General features: G+C 41.9%; 3 protein-coding genes across 4 annotated transcripts; 2 read left to right on the top strand and 1 right to left on the bottom strand.

The window, feature by feature from the left end:
* Nucleotides 1–114: 114 nt before the first annotated feature.
* On the bottom strand, nt 115–4,457 carry LOC143333855 (5-hydroxytryptamine receptor 3A-like). The gene is made up of 10 exons (XM_076752223.1): nt 4,336–4,457; nt 4,086–4,231; nt 2,535–2,579; nt 2,346–2,452; nt 2,097–2,266; nt 1,537–1,652; nt 1,225–1,435; nt 937–1,095; nt 632–843; nt 115–198 (listed from the first exon to the last, which is right to left on the bottom strand). Exons 1-10 carry the CDS (start codon nt 4,409–4,411, stop codon nt 115–117), a joined length of 1,326 nt encoding a protein of 441 aa, XP_076608338.1. The 5' UTR covers nt 4,412–4,457.
* Nucleotides 4,458–10,439: 5,982 nt separating this feature from the next.
* On the top strand, nt 10,440–11,588 carry LOC143333854 (inward rectifier potassium channel 16-like). The gene has a single exon (XM_076752222.1). The coding sequence runs from the start codon at nt 10,440–10,442 to the stop codon at nt 11,586–11,588; it is 1,149 nt and encodes a 382-aa protein (XP_076608337.1).
* A 753-nt stretch (nt 11,589–12,341) lies between these two features.
* Nucleotides 12,342–18,429, top strand: LOC143334039 (inward rectifier potassium channel 2-like). 2 transcript variants are annotated; one of them, XM_076752540.1, is made up of 3 exons: nt 12,342–12,448; nt 14,558–16,007; nt 17,311–18,429. In XM_076752540.1, exons 2-3 carry the CDS (start codon nt 14,799–14,801, stop codon nt 17,332–17,334), a joined length of 1,233 nt encoding a protein of 410 aa, XP_076608655.1. In that variant the 5' UTR covers nt 12,342–12,448; nt 14,558–14,798; the 3' UTR covers nt 17,335–18,429. The 2 variants fall into 2 exon arrangements, with proteins under 2 accessions (XP_076608655.1, XP_076608653.1); XM_076752538.1 differs by lacking the exon at nt 17,311–18,429 and having other exon boundaries at nt 14,558–16,946.
* The last annotated feature ends 363 nt before the right edge of the window (nt 18,430–18,792 follow it).

Here is an 18,792-nt window from a genome sequence, read left to right as displayed (position 1 = left end):
TAATAGTATAACTAAGGAGTATTCGAGTGGTTTCACAGGATATTAAAAGAGTAAATTTCACTTGGGATTTCCTGCAGATTACCTCAGACACATCCATCAGTTGTGTTCACGTCATTATCTGTCCTTCAGCAGCTTTGTCTTCAGAGACTGAGTGAGTGCAGCAGGTCGCAGCTCTGTCTGCAGTGAATGATTCAACCACTAGGTGGCAACAAAAGAACACCGGTGTTGAGAAGTGATGGAAGAAATATTCAAATCTTAAGGTAAAAGTACTACTTCAGCGAAAGTATATAAGTTTAATCAGGAAATGTACTTAGAGCTGATTGATTGGTTTGTACAAGTTTGTACAAGAAGTTCTTTTATTTCTTTTATTCCCAGAAAAAGACAAACTATAAGTACAATCACCACCAAGACACATGACACGTTATGATGAATGTGTAGTTAAACACATGTAACAAATCAGTCTTTGAATGTTTGCATTTTAGCTCATGAGATCTTAAAAAAGTACTTTAAAACTTCATAGAGAACAGCTCAGTTTATCTGGTTTCATAAAGCAACAGCATGCATTAAAACGCAGTTAGAAGGTCTATTAGTACCAGAAATCAAAATGGTTAACTGAACATCTATAATTTACCATCACATAACTCATGGCAGAGAAGTATATAATGCCAAAAATGAAGTAGAACCAGAAAAATGTCCTGTCCAAGATGTTGGCAAACCTCTGATGTCTCTCACTTTCCTGCTCCTTTGCCTCAAAATCTTGCAGGAAGTTGACCACCTTTCTGAGCATTCGACTGTGCTCCTCTGAGGCATTCGGGGGAACGACACTAATGCCGGCTTTGGCTTCTGTAGGCAATCAGAGCACATGGTGGTGTTTAAACTTTTAAAGTGTTACAGCACAGACTCGACGCGTGTGGTATCTGTGTCAGTCTTCCTCACCCTCATCCTCTTTCTCTTCCTTACTTGCGGTGTTTTCTGGGGTCGACCCTTTGCGGCAGCAGCACAACATCAGGCTGCCATCTTTGGCCACTCGTGTCAGCAGCAGCGACACCAACATGCTGAACACCATGAGGACCAGACAAATACAGAAGTGGGTTCCTGCAGCACAGACAGACCGTTACCGTGACTCAAAGTGTGAAGTTGTACTGTTCACATACCTGGTTTGTGCAACGAGTGTGTTTGTGTGTGTGTGTGTGTTTGTGTGTGTGTGTGTGCGAGCTGACTGACGGATGATGGGGCTGCACTGGCTGTCTCCGGGGAGCTCATCGTTCAGGATGATGAGGAACATGGTGAAGCTCAGCACCAGAGTGACCTTGAAAGAGTTGCGTTCGCCGCCTCCCAGCGGCAGAGCGAAACTGACCGTGTCAGCCAGGACGATCAGAATACTGGGCAGCATTAATGTTATGAAGGGGTTCAGATACTTGATACTCAAGGCCACCTGAGGAGAATGGCGGACACAGTTTCACAGCACAATGATGATTATTTGAATCATTACCTGTATTGACTATGAATGACTGTTTGACATGTGCATGAAGTTACCATGATGTAATTGCGGTCATCTCTCTGTTTCTGGAAGATCACACTGTCGGTTTTCCAGTCTCCGTGTGTCCCATCCACCATCATCAGGTCACCCAGTAACAGCTCTGTTCCGCACCCTGAAAGAAATGAAGCCACCAGTTTAGGATCACTCTCCCATGACATGGCCAAACCCATAATGGACGCTTAAAAAAGATTCACAATTGATGCAGCAAAACTAGAGACACCCTCTTGTTTTATGCTGCATTACCCATAATGCAATAACTATTTTGTCCCTCTTTGCTGCACCGCCCCCAGTGTACAAACGTTTGGTGTATAAACTGTTACTTTTTGGGCTCTATCCCTACACATCCCTCTAGTCAACAAGATCAACGTCAGAGTCCATCCAATTATACACAAAGTATTTAAACAGCTGATTTGGAGAAATCATTACTAATTACATAAACTCACATTATTACATTCTACACTTCTGCTCATTTGGCACAGTGCAACACATGGCAATGCTTAAATAATGGAAAATCACCCTAAGGATAGCTTAACTGGAAAAACAAAAAACCACTCACCGTCTGCGGACCAGGCTTGGATCGCGACGGGGCATTCATCAGCAGCGAAGGGATAGTTGAACAGGTTGACCTCACAGTTGACCTCTGCGTTTATGATCACAGTGTGCACCAGCGTGCCGTTACTGTACGCCAGCAGATCACGGGAGCTGTGCTTCATGGTTGTTACTATTCTACACAGGTGAGAGACAACCAGTGTGTCAGACAGACGTCAAGAAGTAACGTAAGCTCATAGCTGAAGCTCTGACTGACCCGTTTGTCACATGCAGCTCCGGGGTCCAGACTTTATTCACCGGCAGGATCACTTCGTCATATTGGTAAACTGACGTGTTCCATCCCAACTCAAGATCGCTCCAAATCTGTGGTTTAAAATCAAAATTAATGCGACTGAAACGCACTCTTCACTTCTTTTTGTCCATTTATAAATATCTTGAAGCTTACGAGTGAGGCTTGGAGGCGACTAATCAGGCGGAGATTCTTTGTGTCCTGTTAAAAAAACAAATAAATAAGTGTGATTATGCAGCATAGTCCTGGAGTGCTGGTGGGGATGTTTTAACAGTTATTCTGTGTCTTTGTATCTCAGATTAATAGTCAGATGAATAAGGTTTGGCATGTTTTCGGACTTCCTGTATGTATTCTCAACATATCTTCAGCAGGCTAACAAAGCTCAGGAGTAATAAAACCAAAGTACATTTACTGCAGTACTTTACTTGAGTATTTATATTTTATTCAACTTTATACTTTGCAATCACTTATATTATTATTATTATTATTATTATACTTCTACTCCACTACATTTCAGAGTTAAATACTGTCTCCTTCACTACATTTATATATACATCATATATACATCATATTTTAATTTTTCATACCCTTCCCGTCCAGTGAAAACCATGTATCTCCAGATTTGGTGATTCTGAGTGTGAATGTTTCTGATAAACTGAAGGATTACGTGTTCCATCAGGAAATTCTCCTACTTCTTCAAGTTGAATAAAGAACGCAGGACTATTATCACAGTGTGGATTTAGTGCTTTTAGTTTGAGGGAAGTTTTTTTTTTTTTCCCATGTTTTTGTGTCTAGGTGACGAATGGGGACAATGATTTTTGAAATTGGTTTAGTATTGAGTGAGAGCACTGCAGCAAACAGACGCAAAAGGGGCTGCAATGTAATCCATTGGGGCAACTGTGCAAAGTGTATTTGTTTGACAACATTATAGAAAGGACCCTGACAGATAGCAAAGTAGAGTAAGATATTTTTTGATGAACCACAAACAGCTGTTTTATCGTCAAAGCCTCAAATCCTCAATGCAACCAGACTCCATTTACAAAAACAGTGATTTTACCAAGGAGCTCAGTGGGGGAAAGCAGCATGTAAAGCCAGAATATTTTCACATCCAATGGTGAATTAAGGGTTTACTTCAACCAAAGCAACAAGACTAAACAAAACTGTTGTTTCTGTCGGGCTTGAATGAAGTGTGTTTTACCTTGATAAAATTACTCTTTCAGTAAATGGAGTCTGGCGGCTTTGGCAAGTCTGTTTCTGGTTGAACAAAAAGGATGTTACTATTTAACAAAAAGGTCCATCTCTGCAGGGATCCTTCCCATAATGTTATAATAATAACAAGTTGTATCTGTCAGTGGCAAAAACAAACACTTACTGGACATACGTTGATTGTGCACAGTTACATTGCAGCCCGTTTACCAGCTGCTGACTGCAGATGGTCTCAATACTGGACCAGTTTTAAAAACTGTTATCCCCATTAGTCACTTAAGCACAAAAGATGGGAAAATAAGGTCCAGGTTGAAAAATACTGATGTTTGAAGAGGATCTGAGTACTTTTTCCACCACTGTAAATAACAGCCACACGCAGAATAATCGAAATTTGAATAATTCAACTGATCAAGTTCTCGTCAGGTTGTGAGAGGTCGACCAGGAGAAGCAAAAATGAAATTCAGTTAGCTCCACTATATCAATGCATGAAACAATACTTACAACTGACAGGGTTTGGTACTCAATGAGCGGCACGTAAATCATTTGGGTGCAGTTTTCATACTGTGGCTGAGATGTGTAACTTTTGCTGATCAACATTTCAGCCAGACACCGGCGAGTTTTGCAGCCGGGGTCAGCACGTCCACACGCTGAAATTAGAGTCACATGTGAACTAGAGCTTCGAATATTTTTAGAAAATACTTGTCCTGGTCCACTACTTCTGAAAACACTGTGAGACAAAAGTTACACTTACCTACTGCGAGTAGACTCAGGAAGAAGCCCGCCTTCCACAGACTCTGGGTCAGATATCTCAACATTTCTGACTCCATCGCAGCAGGACTGACACAATCAGTTAATGTATGACTAATAACTGCACACTGACTGACACCTGTGTGTTTTTTACATCCCTGTCTTCACTCCTCTCTTCAGGTTTCAGCCTGACACAACGCTTAAATAGGCCTTAAATAGCCCTGTGACGTTTAACCACATATTTGCAATGTACAAGACAATGTAATATCAGTGATCCTCTGTAAATACTCAGAACATGAATGTTATTACTCCCACTGTTTGTTTACCCATCGGCAGATTCAGGCAGCTCCAGCTGCTATTTGCCATTATGGCTGGCCATGCTGCTCTGCATTACAATGGCACTGTAGCATACAGGAGACTGAGCTGACGCAGGCAATAATGGAGACGAGAGTTTACCTGAAAGAGCCAAGTCACCCAGTCATGGATGCTGGACAAAGACTGAGACCGCTTTGGTTTCAGTGCAGTCGAGGGAAGGCGCCTGTTCTCACAGAATGGCCATTAAGAACATTTTGTTTTGACAGCTGGATGGTGAGTTCAGGTCTTACTTCTGACAATATGGCTCCAAAACTCATTAGGTTACGTAACGCTAATTAGAATCTTCATACGATTTAGATTGCATTACCACAATATTTATTTTTATATATCAGTGGTATATGATGTGACAATAGGGGGTAACATCACAGCATATTTCTAAAACAGAGAATGATGAGTTCAGTGTCTCAGGTAAAAGCTGATAGTAACTAAAGGTAACTTAAATATGTTTGATTAATTTATCATTAATTAAAAGTGCTGATGTGCTGACAGTATTTCATTTAGTGTGTCTATGGACCATAAAACATTTGACTGTCACTAAATTGTTGTATATTTTTTACAGACGTGTCATTTTTGGGTGTATATTTCAGGTTCCTACAATTTTACACCTGTTAAATTGACAAAATGGAAAGTCAGATTTATAGCAGTATGGACTTAAAGCTGAGTTTGTGCTGGGGGAAAAAAGGTACCGTGCATGTAGGGTGTAGTTTAAAATGTGCTAAACAAAGACAAAAATCGATTCTTAAAAAGCTGGAAAAAAATAATCAAAATGCAGCTGAACAGTAGAGCATTTGAACAAATATTTCCAACTTCCAACTGGAGCTACTGGTGTGTCCAGTCCAATTAAGTACCTCTGAAAAAAAAAGAAAAAAAAGGCATTTTGACATCATCAGTTTTCCCTGGACTATTGAACCATTGAGAAACAGGAGCTTTATCTTGAATATGTCGCATTTGTTTCATATCTGATCGACCTGATTTTTATCAGTCAGCGCTGAGGTTATCACTTTCTGGTCTCAAATATGTCAGATATGTCCTCCCTCTATCGTCTCTACAGCTCCCCACGCTGCCCAGGCTGCCTCTGTTGTCTCTGACTCATCCCTGGCGCCCTGTGCATGCTGGGAAAACAGGTGTGTGGTTCTTTTCTTATCTGTTTCAGGTTTTATGAAGATGATTTGGGAACACTTTATAACACAGTCTGTGATTTAGTGTAATCCCATTGTAAGAATCGAATACCAATAAAGTGATACTACTAAGTGCTATCAAGACTATGGGGAACAATTATAAGTACCCAAAACTGCAGGCACTGTACTGTTTCTGAAGTGTTATCAAAAATACTACAAACCCCCCCCCCCCCCCCCCCCCCCCCACCTGCATGACCCTGTACTCCAGGCTTGTATACTGTACAAACCTATACCTATAAGCACACAGACTTCCAGCATGTTATTGCTGTTTTATAGCGTTTTTCTGCTGACAGCATGCACGTTTTTGCTTTCATTTTCTTGACAAATGTTGTGGCACTTGTATTGTTTATAGAGCTAATAATTAACTGTTTATCTTTGAAGCATACATGAGAAATATTTCCTTACGTTAACAGGTAGTCATCCAGTCAATATTTTGTGCTAAACACTTTACATTTTCAATTTTGACTCATGACCTACATTGCGTGTCATCGTATATCGACCTATTTGGCTCCCTGATCCTGTTCTGCCATGTAAATTGGATTTCTTGAAATGCTTTCGTCTGAAATTGTACATTGCAATTTGTCACATGATCATACTGGACGTTACTGTAGCTCCACGCGGTGCAGAGTACTTAAATCAATGAATGAATCAATCCATTTGTTCTGTATATTTATTGGTATTAAAAAACTGTGTTTTCGCTCATTCATTATGGAGTCTCTGCTGGTAAGTGACAGACTCATGAACTGTTCTTCCTGGGTTATCTCTGAGAGGAATGTGTCTTATCTCTGTCTTCACACATCATCTATAAAAGCCAATACCCGATGAATCAGATAGCTGCATGAGGGCCAGGGGTGGTGTTCTATTTTCAAAAAAACAACAAGGTTGTTTTGATGTTGTCGACCTCTTTGTAACAGCTTTGGATGCTCTTAATGACTGCAATAAATGTGTTTTAAAAGTCAGTTCAGCCGTGATCTCTTATCAGAACCAAATTGAGGACAACTGAGACAAAGCAAATCCCTGTGCCCGTCTGATGGGGCAAAGGTTAACTTTCTGTCTAATGAATCACGGAAATCTGAAGGGAAATGACTGAAATATACATAGTGGGAAAATAACCTGCCATAAATCATCAGTATTTATCTGCCTTTATCACGTTATGGAAAACTATTGCACAATTTCTATTTCATCATCCAGAAACAGTGAAGAGGACATTTTGTTTTTGGTCATCGAGAGCTCTGAAGTATTCCATAGGTCATAAAATTTTCCAGATTGTCCAATAAGGTTTTAGAGGGAAGTGATTGCTGTGATATCAGGACAAAATGGGACTTTGCCTCAGGACCAGGACGGCCCACAACAGTCCGCAACCACCTAAACTCAGAGGTTACCTCCACTGTGGCAACACATCGTTTCGTGAACTGATGGGCTCTTGTGACACCTGAGAAACTCTAATTTCAACTCAGCAGGTAAGCTGAATATTGAAATACACCATGTGTGCTTCTTATTAGATCTGTAGGTTTACTGAAGACTTACTCAATGTCATAACAAACAATTCTGACATAAACAAAGTTTTTAATTTTCTGTACTGAGGATAAAAATGAAAATTGGCTTCATGTTCCTACAAAACTTGGTGGTAAGACTAGTGCTTCAAATATACTACTTGAAAGTAACTTGAAGTCACTAAATAATTACAAATGCAGCTGAATAGGTACAAAATTCTCCAGAATAATAATACTTGAAGACATTAGTGTGGAAGGGAAGAAAAAATCACAACTTGTGATAATCAAACACTGTTAATTAACTCATTGACAAACAAATGTAATATTAATTATCAAGCAAAACACCATGAAAGATGTTATTTAAGTGTTTTTCCTTTTCCTATATTCCGTTTTGTATGTTTATAGTGTTTTGCAGTGTTAAATATGGAGGAATATCAGCATGATTTGACACATAAACTGCATTGTTTGGAATGAAAAATATCATGATGAAGGGCATTCAAGCATAAATCCCCATACTAAAACACATAAAATAATTCCTGGAGCTGGGAAGTTCAGGGAGAAACATGCAAAAAAACAAAACAAAAACAAAAACAAAAACAAAAACAAAAAAACATGGCAGTTCTGTAGATATCATGACATTAAATTCAGATTCCAGCTCATTGGATCAGTGTGTGGTCACGTACAGCACAGACTGCAGCAGCTCTCAGTGTCTGACAGAAGCATTCACAAAAAGATAAGTATAGCTGAGATAAGTACAGGCATGTATGTAAAAAGATGAGAGAGTTCAGACTAACAATCACACATGACGGTCAAGTTGAGATACATAACCAGAATAAAATTGAAGGCACCATACCTTAACAATTCAGGGTTATTTTGTGACCCTGTGTCACACAGGTGCCGGAGGGGCAGCAGGTCGGCCCCACTGACCTCTTTCCTTCCTGATTGTCCTGTTCTTGTCCTTGTCCAATGGCCTCGGTGATTGCTGTGTGTAAATCATGCTGCAACTGTCTGAAACCTGCTGTTTATGAGTCAAGCGTTCACCTACTTATAAATGAACTCTGCCTCGGTAACTTGCTTTGTTTCTCTGCTTCTCACCACTTCCTGCAAAATTACTCCATCATGGCAAAAGAAATCTTGATTGAAACACAAAACTGCCATACCTAGAAGTTAGTTTGGCTCTCACGCGTGATGGTGCATATTTCCACAATCTTTGACCATTTCAGTATTTTTGCTCACTTATGTGTTCAGTTACTGTTTACCCGCCAACAGGAGCCCATTCAAGCCACAGTGAAATGAGGATTCTTCTGACTGAGAGGGACACCGTGCTGTCACTACTGCACAAACACTATAAACAGCTAACAGTTACAGAGTGTTTGGCAACACATTGAAGCCGCTGGAGGTGTAAAATTAGAAATCATTCATCATAAACTCAGATAAACATCAGCTACGTGCTCTCAGGTGACTCAATTAAGCAATAAAAACTCTAGACTCTCAGATTTCTTCCAAGGAAGTACACGACTTAAAACACTTGTTGATCAATGAGCATGCTTAGTCAGCATTATGCACGCTGGCATAAACTCGATAGCGTCCCTTTCATCTGTGACAACTGAAGAAGCTGTCAGATTACTGAAGTACAGCATAAGAAAGTGATAAAAAATGTCCTGACTGTTGTATTTTATGCGTTACTGGAAAGATGGCGGTGTGGTTAAAGTTTGACATTTGAGAAGGTGAAAGCTGTTAGAGGTGGTTAGGGGCTAATAATTTACTCTCATGAGGACAAAAAGAGATTAATAAATGCACCACACTGAGGTCAAGGTTTTGCTTAATTAACCGAGACACCTTTTCGTAGGACTTGTGGAGTATAGACACAGATTATAGAAACACTAGTTTTTCTTTTACTTATATATTTTTGGCTGCAAAATTGGCGCAAAAACATTGAGATATTTTATGGATACTGTATGATATGAATACATGATGTCCCATACATTCATGGTTTTGATTTCATCAGGGTCACATCTGGAAAGCAACAGAAAAAAACTAGAAGAGATAAGCCAAAGTGATTAAACTGTAGGAAATAGATTGATTTCCACGACCCGAAGCCTTAGTTAATCTTGTCAGATGGTCAAATCTCTCTACCTGATCAAGGCCAAGATTGAAGGACTTTTGTCTTGGAGCATTTACTGTATGAAAGACAGAAATATGCCGATAAAGCTTGCACATGCATGCATTTTTTCTTTTGCATGTTATGTAAAAGTCTACAAATACTTACAGACCCTCAATTATTTGTTATTGAGAATTGACGACATCAAAATCCTTTATTTAAACCCAAAAGAGCCGGCGCGGTGAAGGGTAGAAAGGCTTTTGGTTTTTTTTTTTGACTTAAATGGAATAAGTATTAAAATGATTCACTTTGACAAGAAGCTCACTAAAATGCAGTGCAGCATCATGTGGCATACACACAAACTAAATACTAAATTAGACATTATGAAACACAGTAGACTATACACTCAAACCTATTAAAAGTATCACACCTGTCCTGGATGAAGCTTCGTCCAAGACAAAGACAAAAGTGATCAAAAGGAGGCGAAAAAAGGAGGTCGAGCTAAAAGTAAAACATGATCATCACAGTAATTTATGGATTAAATCCAATACTTCCGCGCTGAATCAAACTGTTTAATAGGTCTTATTGGATGCTCCTCTGCATGATAACATTCAGTTGTATTGTAGACCTTAAAGCGTTTATAAAGAACTTTCAGTGCGAGTGTTTTGGACCGTGTCCAGGCTGTCATGGAACTCCTGGTAAATGATCAACTGGTAAGAAACTCGCACCCAGAGCTGGGCATTAGCTGCTGACAGCCCGAGGCTCCGACTGACCTCGGCTGCTTGCTCAAACATGAAGGGTTCAGCTTAACAAACAAGTCTGAAAGCCTTTTACATTTCACGCACATGTAATGAGTAAAATGCTGTGCTTCCTGCACTTTTTCAACTTTAACTTGAAAATCTCCAAACGTCCGTCTCATCTCTGTCTTTCTACAGGAGACTGAAAGGCAGCATTGATCACCATGAGTCCAGAAAGGAGCGAGCAGGTCATCATTGATACCCATCACACCACAGTCCACACGCTGGGCAGGGAACATGAGGGCAGGCGGCTACGCTACATGCAGAAAGATGGCAAGTTCCCCGTGGTTTTCCAGAAGGCCCCTGGAGAATGGAGCCCGTACCTGATGGACATCTTCACCACTCTTGTGGAGATCCGCTGGAGGGTGATGTTCCTCATCTTTTCCCTCTCTTACATTATTTCTTGGCTCCTTTTCGGCCTTTGCTATTGGCTCATTGCACACATAAATGGAGACGATGACAATGTGGACAACGAACCCTGTGTGGCAAACGTGCGTGGCTTTACCGGAGCCTTCATGTTCTCGATGGAGACCCAAGCAACTATTGGCTATGGCTTCAGAGTGATGACTGAGAACTGTATGGTGGCCATTATAGTGTTGACAGTTCAAAATATATTCAGCTGCCTCCTTGACACTTTTATCATTGGTATTGCTGTTGCTAAAATGGCATCCGCTCGCAAGAGAGCTCAGACGGTTGGCTTTAGCAGGTGTGCAGTGGTCAACCAGCGAGACGGGGTTCTGTGTCTGTCATGGCGACTCGGGGACTTGAGAGGCAATCACATCCTGGAAGGTGTCGCCAAGGCCCAGTTAGTCCATTACGTGAAGCAGCCACTGGGATCTATAATGATGTCATACCAGGACCTGGACATCCAGGATCGTGACATTGTCCTTGCCACGCCAGCCACCATCGTTCACAAGCTGGAGCCTGGCAGTCCCCTCTACAGCCTGGGCCCTGACGACCTCCTGGAGGACACCTTTGAGCTGGTGGTGTCTTTCACATACACTGGAGACTCCACAGGTATGCTCCACCAGACACGAACCTCCTACATGCCGGCAGACATCCGCTGGGGTCAGCGCTTCCAGGATATGCTGAAAGTGGGCAAGAAGCGCTACAAGGTGGACTACGCTCTGTTCAACGAGACCACGTGGGTGCCGCTGCCCCTGCTCAGTGCGGAGGAGATTGACAGGGGGAGACGTCCTGTAGAGGGCAGTCAGTCCCGCTGTCCACGCACCCCATCAGGCCAGAGAAATGGACACACCTGCCAGATGAACCCTAACACCACTGAAGAGGTGATGCACCAAACCTTCTTGTAGCTTAGACAGAAAAATTATAATACAGAGTGGACTCATAATGCCATAATGCCCGATTTTAGGGATGAAAGAGTGACATAAGATGTGCTCCTGTAAATATATTTATATGTGATTTTATATGCAGTGTTGGTGCCTTTTTATGCTTATGAATAAAATCACAAATGTGAGTCAAATAGAAGTCGCATTGTCTTTGTGAAACATGCATTACAGCAATAACACCAACCACGAGGTGATGCCAGCAGTGCGAGCTGCAGCTCTACAGCGCCACCTTGTGTTCACTGAGCACACTCACCATCACTCAAGCAGTGATGATTGTTTTGGAAAGTCTCAAATTTCTCAATCAAAGTAGATCTACTCCACCGCAGTATCCAGTTTGCTTTATGGCATATTAACTCCATACAAACTCTAATTACAGAGAATTAATTCTGGTTGTTTCACTACTTGGACAAATCACATGCTGTGCAGTGAAATGTTGTGCACTCAACCTGAAGCCCATTTCCAGTCTTAACGTGAAGTTTCCAGCGTCCCATTAAGAAAATTGGGTTTGACTCCTCTCGGACAGATGATATAAACCCCCCGCGGGGGCTCAGACCCTCAAACGGGCGCTGCAGCTTTCTATTGGTCGCCAGTTTGACGGGGGCGGGGATGGGCACACGTGTTTTTAAAGTCTGTCATTGCAACGGCAAACATCTTCTTCAGTGCCGCTGGAGAGGGTTATGGCCGAATTTGCCGCGCAGGATGGGAAACTAAGTGAGCGCAATAAAAGAACAGCAAGAATAAAAGGGGACGCAGTGCGCAGATCTGGCGCATGTGGGACTTATTACAACAAGAGCACGGCAGATTTGCGCTGCAAAGACCAACAGGTAGGCGCAATAAGCGGGGAAGATTTATCTTTAATTATGAGGGTGATGTGGAGTGGGAAATACAGCTACTTCCTGGATCAACTGATGTATAAAAATGCTAAAATTGATGCCCTGTAAGAAGAAATTAATTTCAAATCTGAGAAAAGCTTTTTCATGAGTTATAATGCAGCTTTAAACGTCACAATTCTTAGTACTATGTTATTATTATTGTTGTTGTTGTTATGATTTTTATTACATGCTGCTTTTTCATGCATCTGCCATTAGGGATTGCAGGATGCAACTGCTGCAAACATCTATACAAGCTTCTATTTTGAAATAACAAGTGTTGTAAGAGCTTGTAACAAAAGATACCATCTGCTGAAGGATTAGCCATAGTTATTGATTTGTGTAATGATAAATAGAGCAGCTTTATGTAACCAGTTTCCATCTGCCTCAGCAGTTGGCTCTAATTGAGACCACATGCAAAACAAACAATCACAGGTTGTGCTGCCTCTGGGAGCCTTGGTCTGTCACCATGTACTGTACCAACCTGCAGTAACAAGTGATGCGATACAGTGGGCAGATGAAAGCTCAGCGAGAAAGAGCCCCGTGAACAGTGGCAGAGGAGGGAGAGGGTGCTCAGTTTGTGTCAGTGCATCAACATCACAAAAGTTTCAAAAATGTATGCTGTGTAGGCTGCTTTAGATATCACACAGATGTCCCGTCACACGTCCTCTTGATCTTTGCTTCTCTCCAGCCATGCAGCCTGAACTAGGCCTCTGTGCAGCCAAAATACACAGCTAAACAAATAACTGACTGAACGGTCAGCATACGCATGAGCTAAACTGCATATTGTGCTTGTAATAAGAAGATTTGACACCTGTGGCAAGTTTTTCTCATGAAGAATGTGTAAATTCTAAAAAATGCAGCACTTAAGAGATGCGACTATTTCAATATCGTATAGAAAATCACGCAATGTCGATAAGCAGAATTCTTCTGGCAGGCTCTGAGCTGTGAATGAATGGCGGCCCATATTCCCAATCGTGTGCGTGACAGGTTGCTATTTCTAGTTGACCCAGCAGTGACATCATTAGTTGAGAAAAACAAAGATGATGCACGGGGATTTAGGACCACGTCCTGCACATCTCATCCCACATGACTGTTGATCACTTTCAGAACAGTGTAACACACACACACACACACACACACACACACACACACACACACGGCGAGAAGACGGAATATAAATGACATTCGCTGGCTAAAAGCTTCCTTTTTAACATCTGCGCTATGCTGGATTTTATTTCAAACTTTGTCAACGTCTTTTTGGATCTTTTCACTTGACCGTCACATGAGATCCAGTCAGAAGTGGAGGTGGAGGGTTATTTTGGCACAAGCAGAGAATGTCTGGCTGACCATGGCCTTTTGTAGCCTGTGGTGGTGTTGCATTTTAATGGACCTTTCAGGCCACACACACCAAGTCAATAGCTTTTCTAATTTAGCTGTCCTTGTTGTTCTATTACATATGACGCAAGGTTACTGTTGCTTTCAGAGAAAGAGACTCATCCTCTCTGAAAAGCTGCAAGGTTCATTAACCTTTGGTACATGATGAACTGCAGTTGTGAATTAGTTTGGGCAGTGCATATGCAAATGTGTCAATGAAACTGTGCACTCAGCAACTGACATTAAATAGCATTAAATGTAATAATTAGTATTGCTAAATGCTCACGTATGTCTTTGCAGAGTTTAGAGGCACATCTGCACAGAGATACTTGTATCTTTGTTCCAGTGGCTCTTATGAACTTGATCTGTAATTTGACTCAGCTCACATGGCCTGACCTGCATAATTAAAACTGACATTAAGCAGGATAAAGAACCTTTCGTACTGTGTCAGCCATCTAATGCTTCAATAATATTTTTAATCTGATAATTGTAATTGAAACCGATAATGCTTTCTGACAGCACTGTGTTTTCATATTGTCTGAGTATGTAAGAATAATGCCACTAACTTTGAGTGTACAATGCATTATTTATACAGCAGGTAACCACATACCCCCACACACTGATCTTTGCTTTGCTTCCTGCTAATTACTTTAAAACTGTTATTCTCTCTGTCTGTAATTTCCACAGCCCACTTCACTGATGAGGTCCAAAGCAGCTGTCGGAGAGGAGTGACCTTCCCTCACCAACGGTTCACAGCACGCCTGCAGAAGCACAGGCCCCCTGTTCCCTGCAGGATCTCGTCCTGTTGTCCACATTTCCTGCCTGAGTTTGTCCCCGGGATCATTCAAAACTGTTTCTCCAACGCTTCTACCAGAAACTTAGACTGTTTTCCAAAGCAGAATCGGCCCAGCCCTCCCAGGCGGAAGTAATGGGGAGTGTGCGAAGCCACCGTTACAGCATTGTGTCCTCTGAGGAAGACGGCATGAAGCTGGCCGCTATTGCAGTCCCGAATGGCTATGGAAACGGCAATGTGAACAAGGTGCACACAGAGCACCAACATCAGAGCCGCTTCGTCAGGAAGGACGGCCACTGCAATGTGCAGTTTATCAATATGAGTGAGAAAGGCCAGCGGTACCTGGCAGATATCTTCACCACCTGTGTGGACATCCGCTGGCGCTGGATGCTGCTCATATTCTGCCTTTCTTTCCTGCTGTCGTGGTTGTTTTTTGGCTTAGTCTTTTGGGTAGTGGCCCTCTCTTATGGGGACTTAGAGAATGAGACTCAAATGTGTGTTTCCAATGTGGACAGCTTCACCGCTGCCTTCTTGTTCTCAGTGGAGACCCAAACCACTATTGGGTATGGTTATCGTTATGTGACAGAGGAGTGCCCCATTGCCGTGTTTATGGTTGTCTTCCAAAGCATTGTGGGCTGTATCATCGATGCTTTCATCATCGGTGCTGTCATGGCCAAGATGGCCAAGCCCAAAAAGAGGAATGAGACCCTGGTGTTCAGCCACTTTGCTACAGTGGCCATGAGAGACGGTAAACTTTGCCTGATGTGGCGTGTGGGGAACCTCAGGAAGAGTCACCTGGTGGAGGCTCACGTCAGGGCCCAGCTACTCAAGTCTCGCACCACCGCTGAGGGCGAGTTCATCCCTCTGGATCAGGTAGACATTGACGTAGGCTTCGACAGTGGCATCGACAGAATCTTCCTGGTGTCTCCAATCACCATTGTGCATGAGATCGATGAGGACAGCCCGTTCTACGAGATGAGCAAACAGGAGTTAGAGACATCAGAATTTGAGATCGTAGTGATCCTGGAGGGCATGGTCGAAGCTACAGCCATGACCACGCAGTGTCGGAGCTCCTATGTGGCCAGCGAGATCCTCTGGGGCCACCGCTTTGAGCCGGTGCTCTTTGAGGAAAAGAACTACTACAAAGTGGACTACTCTCGCTTTGACAACACGTACGAGGTGCCCAGCACGCCCGACTGTAGTGCCAGAGAACTAGCCGAGAAGAAGTCCAACGCCTCCAGCTCGAGGAACTCCTTTTGTTACGAGAACGAGGTGGCCCTCGAAAAAGTCGAGATGGAGGAGGAGTTTGAGGAAGAGGAAAACAGGGAGATGAGGGGTGTTGAGGTTTGTGCACTTGAGGACGCAAATGCAGATGTTGTGTCAGACTCTGAATGCAATCTGGACTCATTGCCTTTAGAATCAAGGCCTTTGACAGCAGAATCAGAAATATGACTGCAGGGAGAAAAAAGGGTGAAATACTACCACAGGGTACGTTAAAACTAGCTTGAATTTGGTTCTGATTGCTGTTGTTTGTAATGCATGACAGTTTGTAAAGACTGTGATTTGAGTATGAAGTTCTCTATGCAGAAGCTCAAGCACAAGAACACCGTGGACATCCGGACATGTTACGTTGTTTATGGTGGAAGTGAAGATAAATGAGCAGGTTGCATGGAGCTAGAGGGACAAATGACGCCTTCGCCTACAGACTGTGCAGTCTGCCCTTCTTAATATATTTCAGTCGACTAGCCAATTTGGTTCAGAAGTTTTTAATTTATTCAAGTGCATATTCCCAGTTTGCACATTTTGCATTTTGCAACCCTGATTCCAAAAATGTTGGATGCAGAAAACAGAATGCAATCATTTGCAAATTAACTGTGTTTACCGACAATGGTTTTACAAAGTGTTCCTGAGCCCATGTATTAATGTCCTTTATACAGCCATGTAGTCACAAAGTGGTGAACTTCACTCCATCATTGCTTGTGAATGACTGAGCCTTTCCCCTTTTATACCTAATCATGATACTCACCTGTTACCAATCAACCTGTTTACCTGTGGAATGTTCCAAACAGGTGTTTTTGGAGCATTCCACAACTCTCCCAGTCTTTTGTTGCTCCTGTCTCCTGTTTGAATCGTGTTGCTGGTATCAAATTCAGACTAAGCATACATTTACAAAAAACAATGAAGCTAATGAACTATTTTCAATTGAGTAGATGTCAAAAAGAATAAGCAAGCTATCACATCCATGTTTTACATGAGTTTTTGGAGTCAGGGTTGTAATATGTCTTTTTTGTGGCCTAAATGTCACATGAGGTTGTGACTGAAATATTTAAATATATTTAATTACAATTAAAAAGATTCAAAATAAGATTTGAGATTTATTTTCAAATGCCAACCTGAATTTATATATTTATAATCATTTCAACAATCTTGTTTTAAATGCTACTTTAAAACCATTTTAAACCAGTTAAACAACCTGCAGAAAGGCTACTGTTTGTTAATGAGCTGGTCTCATAGCAAAGCATATTTACAGTCTTCTTCCTTCTGATAGGCTTAGTGTCTCTCTTGTAGTGTGAGGCAGGAAAGAGATTTCTTGCACAGATTACGAGCACAAGTACGCTATGTTCCTCAACCTATCATCTTGTCTCAGCATCTTTTGCAATGGGTGCCTTAATGAAAGTCTCAGTCCTGCTGGAGGCACTCGGGAGGTTTGGCTTCAACTGAGCACGCACTGCAATAGATGTTACAGGAAGAAGAAGAAGAAGAAGAAGAAGATGAAGAAGAAGCATTCAGAGGCGATTCACTGTACTGCCACTCCTTGCAGGTCTTCATGTTCTAATGTGCAATACAGATCAGTGGTAGAATGTGACAGGAAACTCAACCCTGAGCCGAGGTGATGAATGTTGATGATAAGTGCTGCTAAGTTACATATTGTACGTTGAGAGAGAAATCTAGGAGCCAAAATGTATTATTTGTCATTTAAAGTATCCGTTTTGAAGAATGCAGATGCAGCCTATGATGTTATTTCTAGATGTAGACAAGCATGATTCTGTCAGTGTGTTTTCCAAAGCATTAGTGCACCCCCCACCCCCACCCCCCATCCCCCCAATAACAGCAGAAACTGTTTTATTACCCAAAGCCAAATGTGTACATATATAAGAGACAACCGTAACTTATCTGTTAGTTGATGTTGATTTTTAAACCTGAGCTTTTCCTCATCTAACAGCGGTTGGCTGTCGAAACATTGAATTATTTGAGTTGCTCTTGACGTAGTCTGCTTTATATTAATCAGTGTTCTTGGCGTGGCAGACGTACAGAATTTGGACACATCCTTAGTGAACCCTCACACCTCACCACCGCGGGTCTTGTGAAGTTATTTGTCATTTCTGAATGGGCCCTCGCTTCGTCTTTAGAGAGGTCAGGTCTGCTGATTAACATTTCAGTTACGATTGCAAATCCTGAACGGATGTAGCGCACTCGACTCCAGTCTTACACAAGATTGATCTTTAATGTTTTTTAACTACTACTCTAGGTGTTTAATTAATGCTTGGATAGTGGAAGCCAGAATACTGTACCACTTCTCTGGTGAGGAAATCTATTAAAACATTTGGTCTGCTCTCACATCGACACTCCTGTCTTAGGTGTTTATTTTTCTACCAGGGTCTTCCCATCTTCCTGCACAAACCAGAGACTGTACAGATTTTTTTTTATCTTTTGTAAATTATAAGGCAAATACTGTATATTGATATTGCAGTTGTTGAAAACTGTTTATGTCCTTTTTTCAATAAAAGTGCAAAAAAATCACGATGAAGTCGATGCATTGATTGGAAGCAACAATTTCAGTAGATGATATGGACTCGTATGAACTTGTTAGCTGTCCTTCTATGTTTGCATCTGCAGCCCACTGTGCAATAATTTTCAAAGGATTTGCATTTTGACCCAAAATGTGTGACATCTGGAGCTGGTGAGCTGAGGTCTGCTCGACTCTTTTAGCCGTGGATACACATGCTGCTCCTCTAATTTGGAGCTGTGGCCCAAATTCCAGGCTGCGAGCTGTCAGAGCTCACGCCGTCATTTACTATAATTCACCAAACTGACTCACTCCAGTTCTGCGAAAACCCGCAGAGATCCC

The sequence above is a fragment of the Chaetodon auriga genome, chromosome 16, assembly GCF_051107435.1.
Source record: "Chaetodon auriga isolate fChaAug3 chromosome 16, fChaAug3.hap1, whole genome shotgun sequence".
Classification (NCBI taxonomy): Eukaryota; Metazoa; Chordata; class Actinopteri; order Chaetodontiformes; family Chaetodontidae; genus Chaetodon; species Chaetodon auriga.
This window is presented reverse-complemented; position numbering and strand designations above follow the sequence as displayed.

Excerpts from the sequence above, each read along its gene's own strand:
- LOC143333855 (XM_076752223.1), bottom strand. The coding sequence starts at position 4,411 with ATGGAGTCAGAAATGTTGAGATATCTGACCCAGAGTCTGTGGAAGGCG. Across the intron at positions 2,453-2,534 it reads GTCGCCTCCAAGCCTCACTC|ATTTGGAGCGATCTTGAGTT; the intron begins GTAAGCTTCAAG and ends TTTAAACCACAG. Across the intron at positions 1,096-1,224 it reads CCAGTGCAGCCCCATCATCC|GAACCCACTTCTGTATTTGT; the intron begins GTCAGTCAGCTC and ends TCTGTGCTGCAG.
- LOC143333854 (XM_076752222.1), top strand. The coding sequence starts at position 10,440 with ATGAGTCCAGAAAGGAGCGAGCAGGTCATCATTGATACCCATCACACC.
- LOC143334039 (XM_076752538.1), top strand. The coding sequence starts at position 14,799 with ATGGGGAGTGTGCGAAGCCACCGTTACAGCATTGTGTCCTCTGAGGAA.